This window comes from Toxotes jaculatrix, chromosome 17 (genome assembly GCF_017976425.1).
Source record: "Toxotes jaculatrix isolate fToxJac2 chromosome 17, fToxJac2.pri, whole genome shotgun sequence".
Classification (NCBI taxonomy): Eukaryota; Metazoa; Chordata; class Actinopteri; family Toxotidae; genus Toxotes; species Toxotes jaculatrix.
The window spans coordinates 7,238,989-7,249,839 of NC_054410.1; the positions used below are offsets into that span (position 1 = coordinate 7,238,989).

The 10,851-nt window shown below is 40.8% G+C and overlaps 2 protein-coding genes across 2 annotated transcripts; both read right to left on the reverse strand.

The window, feature by feature from the left end:
- Positions 1-2,488: 2,488 nt before the first annotated feature.
- LOC121197491 (growth arrest and DNA damage-inducible protein GADD45 beta-like) lies at positions 2,489-4,959 on the reverse strand. The gene is made up of 4 exons (XM_041061122.1): positions 4,824-4,959; positions 4,272-4,373; positions 3,889-4,105; positions 2,489-3,604 (listed from the first exon to the last, which is right to left on the reverse strand). The coding sequence occupies exons 1-4, from the start codon at positions 4,859-4,861 to the stop codon at positions 3,500-3,502; spliced, it is 462 nt and encodes a 153-aa protein (XP_040917056.1). The 5' UTR covers positions 4,862-4,959; the 3' UTR covers positions 2,489-3,499.
- A 1,037-nt stretch (positions 4,960-5,996) lies between these two features.
- Positions 5,997-8,804, reverse strand: LOC121197490 (interferon-induced protein 44-like). Its single transcript, XM_041061121.1, has 7 exons — positions 8,324-8,804; positions 8,137-8,188; positions 7,434-7,629; positions 7,087-7,239; positions 6,799-6,970; positions 6,351-6,451; positions 5,997-6,267 (listed from the first exon to the last, which is right to left on the reverse strand). Exons 1-7 carry the CDS (start codon positions 8,802-8,804, stop codon positions 6,007-6,009), a joined length of 1,416 nt encoding a protein of 471 aa, XP_040917055.1. The 3' UTR covers positions 5,997-6,006.
- Positions 8,805-10,851: the final 2,047 nt, after the last annotated feature.

A 10,851-nucleotide genomic window follows, 5' to 3' on the forward strand; every position in this document is an offset into this window, starting at 1 on the left:
ATTGTTAAGTGTTTAGGAAAGGAAATGTAGTTCCTTGTAATCCCCCTGCTAAACTCAGTATTACAACTGCAGAGAACTTATCAAAATAAGCATGCATATCATACAAACATACACACATGCACACACCAATGTTGTCCTGATGGTGTCTGACAGATGCTGTTTTTTCTTTTTTGTTTGTTTGTTTAATCATCATTGTTTTTCAATCATTCCATAGCTGGTTGGGCTTACAATCAGAGACAGCCGGCCTAAATTACTGGTTTGGATGACGGTTTGTCTGATTGGTTGGTTGTTAGTTTGCCTTATAGTGGCGTATATTGTGTTAATGCTGGTGTTTCTGGTTATCAGATCAACAGAATGAACAGTCTTAAAGTAGAACACATGGCTCGAGATGGAAATCCACAGGTGTTGTGACACAAAGCGAGCCCGGTGAAATTCATATCTGGTCACGTGGGGAGAGTTGAAGCTCCTCACTGGTGGACTTTCATATCAAACATCACTGAATCGGCTCTGAGCCCTTCCCGAGACTCATCTTTTGTGTTCTGATCTCCTGTGTATGCATACAGTATATGTATCTTTTTGCCTTGATTGATTATGAAGAAAATATATCTATTTTTTGTAACTGTTCTCTGATGTGCCATAACTCATGTTTTCTTGCACACTGTTAATATTTTGTGGATATTGCTGTTAAAAAAGACGATATTGAGAAGTAGAAACATTAATAAAAAGATGATATAATAAGATGTGCTTTGCATAAGTTTTAGTTTTACCCACACAAGCAGCATAGCTACATGGGTGCTAACGTCGGTTGGTTGGTTGGTCCACCACTTTGGTCCAGACTGAAACATCTCAACAACCACTGGATGGATTGCTGTGAAAATTTGCACAAACACTCATGGTCCCCTGATGATAAATCTTAATGACTTTGGGAAATCCCCTTTTTCTTTAGCACCACCAGCAGGTCAGAGTGCACTTATCCTATATCTCACTATCTACTCGATAGTGGCACTTTGTCTCTACCATAAGGCTGACATTTGTGCTTTTAAGTGATGTCAAGTTCAGTCATGTTCCCTCAGGACGAATATTTTTCATTTGGTGCCAGCATCTTATCAAAATTTCAGTTTGTCCTGTGCTTTGGAATATGACCAAATGCCTGCAAAACTGATGATGTTCCCATCAGCCTCAGCTGTACTTTGGCCTTTAGTGCTACTTAGCTAATTTTAGCATGCTAACATGCAAAGTTCAGACCAAGAACATTGCAAATATTATCCCTGCTGAACATCAGCATGTTAGAATGGTTTTTAGCACCTCCGTGCGTTAGTACAGCATCACAGAGCCTCTAGAATGGCTGTAGACTCTTGTTAATTATTAACTGAAGTTTATTGAATTTCTGTTTTTCCTTTTCGTTCCGTCTAAGTAAGGGGGTCTCGCATTTTCACACACTGATTGTATAGATACATAAATGCACATGCACACACATGGTCACTGGCCTAGTGGCCACATGGTGTGCAGTGCACAAAACACAGTAAACAAAGAGGATGACAAGGTAGAGCCTCCCACTTGGATAATTTCACAGGAATGCCATTGTTAGAAGTCCTCCGTCTCAGGCCATGTGTGTGAGTGTGTGCCCTTTGAAGCTGTGCTTCAACAGTCACGAGTCTCTTCCAAGTTTCAAACCATACTTCCCCCAGACCTCTCTGCAAGTCAAAACCAATCAGGTTTAGGGTGGATGAACAACAGCCAATGAGAAATCAGTCCCACTCACCAGTTACTCCCCTGTCCGACTGATAGTAAACAAATGGGAGGCCCATGTGCCTGAATGTTCCCTCTCTCCTCTGCTCTGCGGTCAGAGTTGTGAAGAGACATGTGAGAGCGGAGGGTGGAGTGAAAAGCAAAACAGAGTGAAAGGAGGGCAGAGGGGAGGACAAACCACTTGTACTGAGTTGCAGGAACATCCTGATACCTGATCATGAGTAGATACTGTGGCAAGGGTGGGGTTACACCAGAAGTAACTTCCACATGCTTTGGCATTCAGCCCTTTGGAGCCTGCATCTGCAGGTTTAGCTGCATCATTTGACGTAAAGCAAGTTCACTGAAAACGAAAACTGCAAATGGCTTCTGAGAAATCAAATCTAAGGTTTTAACAGGTAGCTTGCATATTTCCTGCAGATTTTCACCCTGCTCTGTGGCTTGTAGGACTTGTAGGGATTGTAAGTCTGCATCAGCTTGTTTTGCCTGTTAACACAATTGAGTTTCTGTCTCCACCCCAGTTTTTCGCCATGACTGACCTATGTTTACTACAATAGAATAGCTTAGCTGCAAATTTACTGAGCTCTGTTAATGACAAAGACTCTGCCCCAAGTGCTCATGTTTTTGCCATTACTTTAGCTCAAATGTAAACTGTAGTTGCATCACTCAGCTGGTTCCATGACACACACTTGGCTTTTGTTATGAAATCTGAGCAGAAACCTTTTGATAAAGCAGTCAGCTATGAACACAATAATTTATTGACTTAGTTAACAGAGCAAAAAAAAAAAAAAATCAGACAATAAATAACTACTCAAATAATTAATACAAGCAATAAATTAACAGTGTAGCCACTTAATTTAGCAGAATTTTATCAAAAAGGCAGAACTCTTGAAGGCACAAAGATGTTGACTGGTTTCTTTTTCTGCACAATAACAATTCAAAGCCGACTTGTTCATCAAATCAGACAACACAGTTCAATCTGTATCCTTCTCTGACCAAATTACAACATGTTCTCATTCCCCTTTTGCAGTTTCTTTTAAAGTCCTGCAATGCCAGTAAATCCTGTGTGACTTTAACTCCAACATCATTTTTGTTTCAGTTTCCATGGTGACGATTCCTCTGCAGGTTCGGCTGCTCATTTCGAGAAAGAACACGCTGCACGCCCAGTCTTTTCTAAAGAAAGACTCAAGTATTGTACATGCATACCACACATTCATACAAACACATACAAACACACACACACACACACCTACACACACACACACTCCTCTCCAAGGACCTCTCCCATGTCAGCATACACAAGGAATGTTGAGCATAGTTTCACCATTACAGCATTCCTGTCCAGTCCATAGAAATGCATAGATCTCCCAGGAACAAGTTGGGGTGTGGACGTTTTGTTTGTAAAGCTACTATTCCGCTGGTGATTAATGTTACACCCCGCAAACATTGCAAGTAGCCAAACAGAGGCACGAAATATAAGCTCAGATTTTGTCTTACTGGTAATGTAAAAACAATGTGGCCTGGATGGGAATCAGCTTTTCTGTCTGTATCTTTTGCACAAAACAGATCATAGAAACCAGCCTCCACTCCAACTGTCACGGAAAGTGAGTCCGTGGTTCCTGCTTGTCATCAGTCAGGGAGGCCCGTCTCAGTCCCCCTCCAGACTGTCCCTGCTTAACCTACAGTAGATATTTCAGTTCATCAGTGTCTGAACCCAGAAAGTGTTTGCTGCTGTGTTTGGCAGCCAGACCCTTCAGCGTTCCTGCAGGACCAGTTCAGGCACCCACTGATCAAGACGTCGGCTCTCCTGGCAGTAGGTCCCCACCTCTTGTAGCCTGCAGTGGTCAGCCTGGGGGTTCTGCACAGGAAACATAACCAACACTCAATTCATGGTCATACTTTAAGGAGAATTTGGTCTGCAGACAGCATTTGCAATTTATAAGGTAAAATAAAATCACACGGAAATGACACATAACTAGTTGAGACTTCCCAGAAAATGCAATAAAAGTTTATTTCTAAAGTTTATTCTTTAGCTCCCAAGAGTATGAAGAAACATTTTAGCTACTGCATGAACATGATCTCTAATTATACATTTCCACTTTCAGTTACATAAGAGCCAACTGTTGTTCTGAGTCAACACACCGTAACCAGCATGCAGTGAAGGTCTCCGTGCTCTTCCTGGTTTCTGTTGGCATCCACTGCTCCCAGCAGCTGCTGGAGCCGCTGAATCCCGGAGACTCGCAGGATGGTGATTCCGCTGTCACAGCAGAACGACTGCAGCAGGGTGAAGTGGATCTGCAGAGCCACATCGTCTTCGTCGTCGGCTGCCAGGACGCACAGTACCACAGTGTCTGGATCTCTAAAGGAGGAAAGAGAAAATGAGAGAAAGGTGAGTTTTAGGCACTCACATGTCTTGGGACGGTTAGGTTGGGCAGAGTTGTTCTTTGAAAAGAAACAGAAGCACATACTTGTGTGTTAGAAACATTATAGGCACTGTGAAGCCAAAGTAAACAGTTCCAACTCACGCATTAAGAAGTTTAGCTGATTCATAGATACCAATGGTGAGGCAGTCTTGCTTCTGAGCCGTTACCAGCAATTCCTCCAGAGCCAGACCTACTGACTGCATCCTGAGGAGGGGGGAGACAGAGATATTAGCCTTTTGTTTTCTGCAAAAAAGAAAACACTGATCCTGTCAAACATCCTTTGCATTTGGTCAGTTTTTATCCAAAACTTGTTAGAGAAAGGTTCATGTAAAGTCACATGAGTTGCAGCATTTAATTTGCATGTTGATGACAGGGATAAAATAAAGAGCTGCAGACAAGAGCCTTACTGCAGGCTGTGCAACATGCATGCACAGAACAACAAATCTTAACATTTGACTAAAGAGGGTCTGACTTTTAAACTCCAAAATGATTCGTGCATGAAAAGTCTCTGCACTCCAGCCACACAGTCTTAAATCCAAATTCCCAAACAAGGGTCAAAGGACGAGACACGGTTTCCATCCACATGGCACAGACACACAGAAAACTATCGCTAAATCTGGCATTGAGTGCAGAAACCCGAGCGAGAAACCTCACCTGTTCTCGATGGATCCAAAGCTTTCCTCTGGAATCATGTTTGAAAATCAGAAACGTAATCCCAGTGAGGAAAAGCGTGACAGTAATCCGGTTATTTGAATATTCCCTCAGTCTGTCCTGCCCGTGCAGGAGGAGCGTTCGCAGCGTTTGTTGTTGGCAACGTTGCGACACACTCTTTATACCAGGGCTGCAAAGAGGGCGGCGACAACTACCCGAGTTTTGCAACTAGCACAAAAAAGAAAAGAAAATACAGCATCTCTCTTTGTCATGTGTGCTCGTGGGTTTATTTGTTTGCTTACACAGATAACTGTGATAACAACATTTAAGTATATTTGCATAGAAGTACACTGGCTTTGTTATTCTAACTTACTGATCTAAAACTGTGCACAAAAACACATGATAGTAATTCATCAATACGAATCAACCTAGAAAAAAATAAACGTCTTTATGCTGGATGAAAAACAGTTGTGCAACATGAACCTCATCTTTTCTTAACATCCCATGATTCCGTAACTAAATCCCAGTGATTATGAAATTCTGACTGACATCTAGTGGTTAAAAGAGGGAAAGACAGTTCTGTGTAACCTTCCCCCTGTCAAAACTGAAAGTCACAGGAGTGTGAAGTCACATGCACTTTGAGCATAGAACCCGAGCAAGTGCAATAAAAGTTAATCAAAATGAAACCAGCATTCACGTGTGAAAAAAAAAGAAGCAAAAAGCAGTAACCGAAAACGCCACAACCGAAGCGGCTTAGAAGGGTCAGTTAAACCACACTACAGCAAAAAGTATGAACATGCTCAGTTTGTTAATGTCTCTGACATCTGAAACTGACAATATAATCTCATCCCAAAGTTCATTTGGTAACTGGTGTCTAAGAACTTTGAAGACTTTTTATCTATGTCATCTCAAAAGTTGAGCTTCATTCTTAACTTCAGACAAAGCAGCTGACAAAATAATCGGACCTCACTCGGACAATATTTGGGTGAACTGACCCCTTAGGTGAATCCAGTATATAACATAGTTGATTCTTTTGCTTTTCGTTGTTGTTATGCTCCTGGAAAATAAAAAAAACAACTAAAAGTGATTCTTTTCCACAAAACCTTGCATTTCATCAAATATATCTGATCAACTGACTCATTCGTTTGAATTAATAAGGTGTGGATGCATGACAATATTCTGTCTTTCAAACTACATTATGCTCAGTACGTTCCGATAAAACAGGATGTTGGTGATCGTTGGATCTGTAGAGATCCAGGTGATCGTGCACCTCGTGATCCTCAACATCCTGGTTCTCAAAGAAACTGTCTGCATAGTTCAGCATCTGCTCCACAGCAGTAAAGAGCAAGATGTCAGTGTCCTGGTCCAGGTTCAGCTCCTCACTGTAGTTCTGCACTGGCAGCACACAGGACAACGGAATGCCCAGAGACTCACTCAGCTCCCGAGCCTGGAGGACAGACAGATGTTAAGTTACAGATACCAGCACAACAAGTTTCTACTTAATTTAGAAAATGACTGTAAAAACATTACCTTCGTCTGAATGTAAGCGCTGCGATAAACATTTTTCAAGTCCTCTGCCACTAGTGGACAGGCCTCATCTACTTTGGTCATCAGAAGTATCTGAGGAATGCCTGTAAAAGATCAGACGAGGGAAGAAATCAGAACAACAGAACAGAAGAGGAGATTATGATGAGGAGAAGATGAAAACCTGCTGACTTCTTAGAGCAAACAGAGTCATTACACCAGCAAAAGAAATATACTTACATATACTTACATACATATACAGGTAAATGTGAATAGAATTGAAGGGCACATTCTTTATTAAACTTCTGGTCTCAACTGTGTTATGTTAAAAATGTATATATAATGTAATATATAAATGTAGATTTGTAAAAACAGTACTTAACATATAATATTTATCAAGGTGTACACTGATATGGTAGAAATACTCTGACAATAGCATTATTCAGCTGCTAACCCCGTTGATTGGTCTTTTTCCGGATGGCAGCAAACTTGTCCAACATTTTCGGGGTAAGGAGAGACACCTTGCAGGTGTCGAACACGTAAGCCACGCAGTGAATCATGTCATTCAGGGTCACATGCTTCTTGTAGCCAGGAGCATTCTCCAGGAGAGGAGCAGAGGGACTAAACTGAAAGAGAAATAACATTTGTTATTGGTCAATAAATAATCAATCAGCCTACATGTTTACCATTAAATCAGTTACATAAAGACATAGGAAAATAGGTAGGTGGTTAGATGGGAGACCTGGTAGCGATCCTTGACATGACCCCTGTAGATGCTGACTAAGTCCTCAATGTCCAAACCAGCACCAGTGTTTTCCTCCAGCCCCATTGTGTCACACAGGATCAGAGGAACAGCTCCACCACCTTTGCCAACCTTGATGGTGTAGGTGCGAAACTACAGAAGAGACATGAAATGTAATTTAATGAGACGTACTGTATACTCTATGTTATGTAGAGCATGTGGAGCCAGTTTTGCATTTATATTACAAGCAGTTGAGGAATTGAAACCTCTTATATGACCTACAACATGTAAACATGTCCCCTTTGACATTTCTGCAGACTTTTACAGAGCAAAACTTTGTCCTGTACCTGAGTGGTCACACTCGTCCCTGCTGTTCCAGCGATGGCCTGGGACGTGATGTTGCCTCGAAATGCTGAATTGATGGAGTTGAAGAAGCTGGACTTGCCAGCCCCAACTGGACCCACCAACAACACCCGGACTTCATGAATTGTTTTGATGTCAGGCTTATAGGTCTGGATGGCCTTCATCAACTGCTGCTTTCTCCTAGAGGTAACAGAAACAATATATATCACATTAACAGGTCTAGTATGTGTTAGCTGAAGAGGATTTGATTAATGGATATGTTTAATGTGGAGAGACTGAAAATTTGAAGTCTGTACCACACCTACCTGTGAGCAGCAGTAATGTCACAGTGTGGTGGCACACCCTATAGTACACTTCTACATCACTGCAGCAAGGTGAGAAGCTAAAACTGTAGTTGCTTTCATGCACTGTAGTAGTACACTGTAGTTGCACATATTGGCCTGTGATAATGCAGCAGTGTGCCAACAAAGGCAGTGAAGAAGAAGGCTGCTAGCAAACAGAAATTACATTCTTGTTTTGCCTTTTTTTTTTTTTTTTTTTTTTACAAATGTTTTACGAGCAAGGAAATTCAACATGTTTGTCAAAGCTTTGTAGAATTCACACTGTGTTTTTGTTAGAAACAAAAGCACAATTTAACATTTAACTACAGAAAAACTCCACAGGACACCTTTTGGTATTTCTACATACTCAGCAGTCCACTCGATGTTCCTCCAGGGTTTAGCCAGGACATCTCCCAAACCTGCAGGAAATATATTTTTGTCACGTTGGCTTATTTGATTCTAATCTTCATCGATTGTCTGTTTTTGAAAGTATAATCCTGTGTGTTAAAGACACCTTCCATATTTGATAAGACAAAGCGCTTATTGTCACACACCTTCAACTCGATACACTTCAAACTCAGTCAGTGTTAAGTCCTCTCCATGCATTGCTGCTGCTTGAAAGTTGAAGTTTGTCCCTGGGTTGGACAGGAACTCAGGTCTGTCCTCATGCAGGAACATCAAAGCACCAAAATTCGGACCCGTGCCTCCATCTGTGAAAGCACACTGTCCGCTGATACCCGCCACCCTCAGCAGCTTGTTTCCCTCTGCACTGATGCTGTAGAGGAAAGCCTGCTCATCACTGATGGCCTGTTCGCTCTGGGTGTAGTCCTTAGAGGTGTAAGCTCCAAAAACAAACCCAGCAGCATTGTAGGCAACAATGACAGTGGGCCCCTGTTTGTCACAGCGGCTGTGGAAAGCAGCAGCAGTGAAGCCGTGAACGCTGGCTTTGTAGAGCAGGTGGAATTTGATGTAACCGAAGAGAGAGCGCAGCTTCTTTTGCTGATCTTTAGACAGGCTGGATGTGACCACAGACATGATGGTAGACTGTCTAAACACACCTTAGGATGCAGCACAATGAATAGATATTAAGGTAGAGTTGTATTATAAAGCTTTCCTTCCCTTAAAAAAAAAAAAAAAAAAAAAAACATGTAGTCATGTGACATTTGAAATATCATGTCATGTTAAATATAAGAAAACCACACATCCATATGTCCGTAAGTTCTGTAAGTTTTCATCATAAGCATGTGGCCATATGTAAATATACATTTTAAATGAATTTAATATGTGACATTTGGGATGTCCCATATGACATTAGGTGTGAAATTCTTGTTGTCATATTATGCTGGGCCAAAATGAACGACCAAGTGTTTTCTACTTAAATTTTTGCAAGCATATCAAGTTTACAGACATACTTAACGCCTCCAGGAAATAGCCATATCCCTGATATGGCTGGTCCAATGCTGACAACAGCTCTCGCCTATACTGATACCAGCTCTTGTACATACTCAATGCCCTAAACACTTCCAACAATAAACTACCTGCTTTTTGAACTTTGATTCAGTCTCAGTGTCTCGGTCCCACTTTTGGGTCCAGAACTATTGTATAAAGCTTAAGTGTTTGTTTGTTTTTTGTTTGTTTTTTATGTTTTTTTAGCTTTTATTAAAATACTCCATGTTAGAAGTTATTTTCCATGATCACAACTCAGAATTTTTACCTAAACTAAAATGTCAATTTACCAAGTTAAAGTTTCTCACCGCATGCTGAACACTCTTGGAAAAATTGGCTTAGAAATGAGCATGGATTCTTTTTTTAATCATTTACTGTGTCAAGCCTTATCTTTATGACAGCTCAAACTGTACTGCCAGTCATAAATTCAGGAACATTGTTCTGCAATAAGACTCAGGTGCCAATTTAAATCTTTACTCTAAATTGTGATAATTTAAGTTCCTAGGGCCTATCAATCTCTATTTACTCTTTATGCCAAAGAAATTAAGTTCAAGTTTTTACAATGCACAGAGTAAATGGTTTTAAGTAAGTCATCGACGTCCCCTAAGGAGCAAGTTTCAGGTGAAACACCTGGGTGAATACCTGTACTACCTTTTTATATATAAATAAGACTGTAGCTACTTCACGTAATGTAAACGCTGCAGTAAAGATCGTTCAAACTCACGACTACATTTAAATGATGATGCACAAATGTGCTCTCAGATGGAAAAAAAAAGTCTCACACAAGCGAATAAAGCGAAAGTATCGAACAAACCCCCCCCAACAAATTAATAGGCTGATCGATAACGTGGGCGGATTCAAATTGGACGTGCCACACGGACGTGTTTTATCTGAATACAGTGGTTGCAGATCAAACTTACCTGCAGTTGGAAAAAAAAGTGAGGCCGCTGTGGTTCCGTTGTTGTGTGTTTCCCCGTCGAGGGTCAAACAGAAGTGAAAGTGGATTGTCAGTCACACTGCATGACAAGCACCGTGGGGCTTCCACTCTTTATATATAGCCCATAAATAAAACCGAGACCAGTGGGACGCTGAGGTGAAACAAGAGTCCTCTGAGATAGTGAGTTTTCAAGCGTTTCAGTGCTTAAATTAGTTAACTGGAGATAAGACTTGTTCAAACCTTAATGAGACTGTAGACTTTAGCACATTCCGAATTTGACTGACTTAAAAAAAGTTAATAAAATGTAAGAGCAAAATTTTTGTATTACAGTTTTTTGAGTAAAAGTATGTCTGACATCTAGTGGCTGACTGAGGGAAAGAAAGTTCTGTGCAACCTTCCCATTGGGACCCTTCACTCCATCAGTGAAAGCCCACTGACCACAAAGATTAGTTATTGGTAGACATTAGAGTTGTATTACAATCCCAATACTGGAAAACTCAAAATACTTGATAAGTAGGAAAAAACTCTTAAATATCCCAACACTATTTTCATATGTGATGAGTGTGTTGCACATCACATATGAAAGATATTAGAAATTCGCATTCAACTCCTGTGATGCCAGAAAAAATAGTTCCTGTATATTATTTACATGTGAAACGTGTCAGTTGATTGATATGGGCTTTATTTTTAACATTGATT

Coding starts and splice junctions, on each gene's coding strand:
- LOC121197491 (XM_041061122.1), bottom strand. CDS start 4,861: ATGATTCCAGAGGAAAGCTTTGGATCCATCGAGAACAG. Junction 4,374..4,823: donor TTTGGATCCATCGAGAACAG/GTGAGGTTTCTC, acceptor CCCCCTCCTCAG/GATGCAGTCAGTAGGTCTGG. Junction 3,605..3,888: donor TTCACTGCATGCTGGTTACG/GTGTGTTGACTC, acceptor TTTCCTGTGCAG/AACCCCCAGGCTGACCACTG.
- LOC121197490 (XM_041061121.1), bottom strand. CDS start 8,804: ATGTCTGTGGTCACATCCAGCCTGTCTAAAGATCAGCAAAAGAAGCTG. Junction 7,630..8,136: donor AACATCGAGTGGACTGCTGA/GTATGTAGAAAT, acceptor TGTTACCTCTAG/GAGAAAGCAGCAGTTGATGA. Junction 7,240..7,433: donor GGACGAGTGTGACCACTCAG/GTACAGGACAAA, acceptor TCTCTTCTGTAG/TTTCGCACCTACACCATCAA.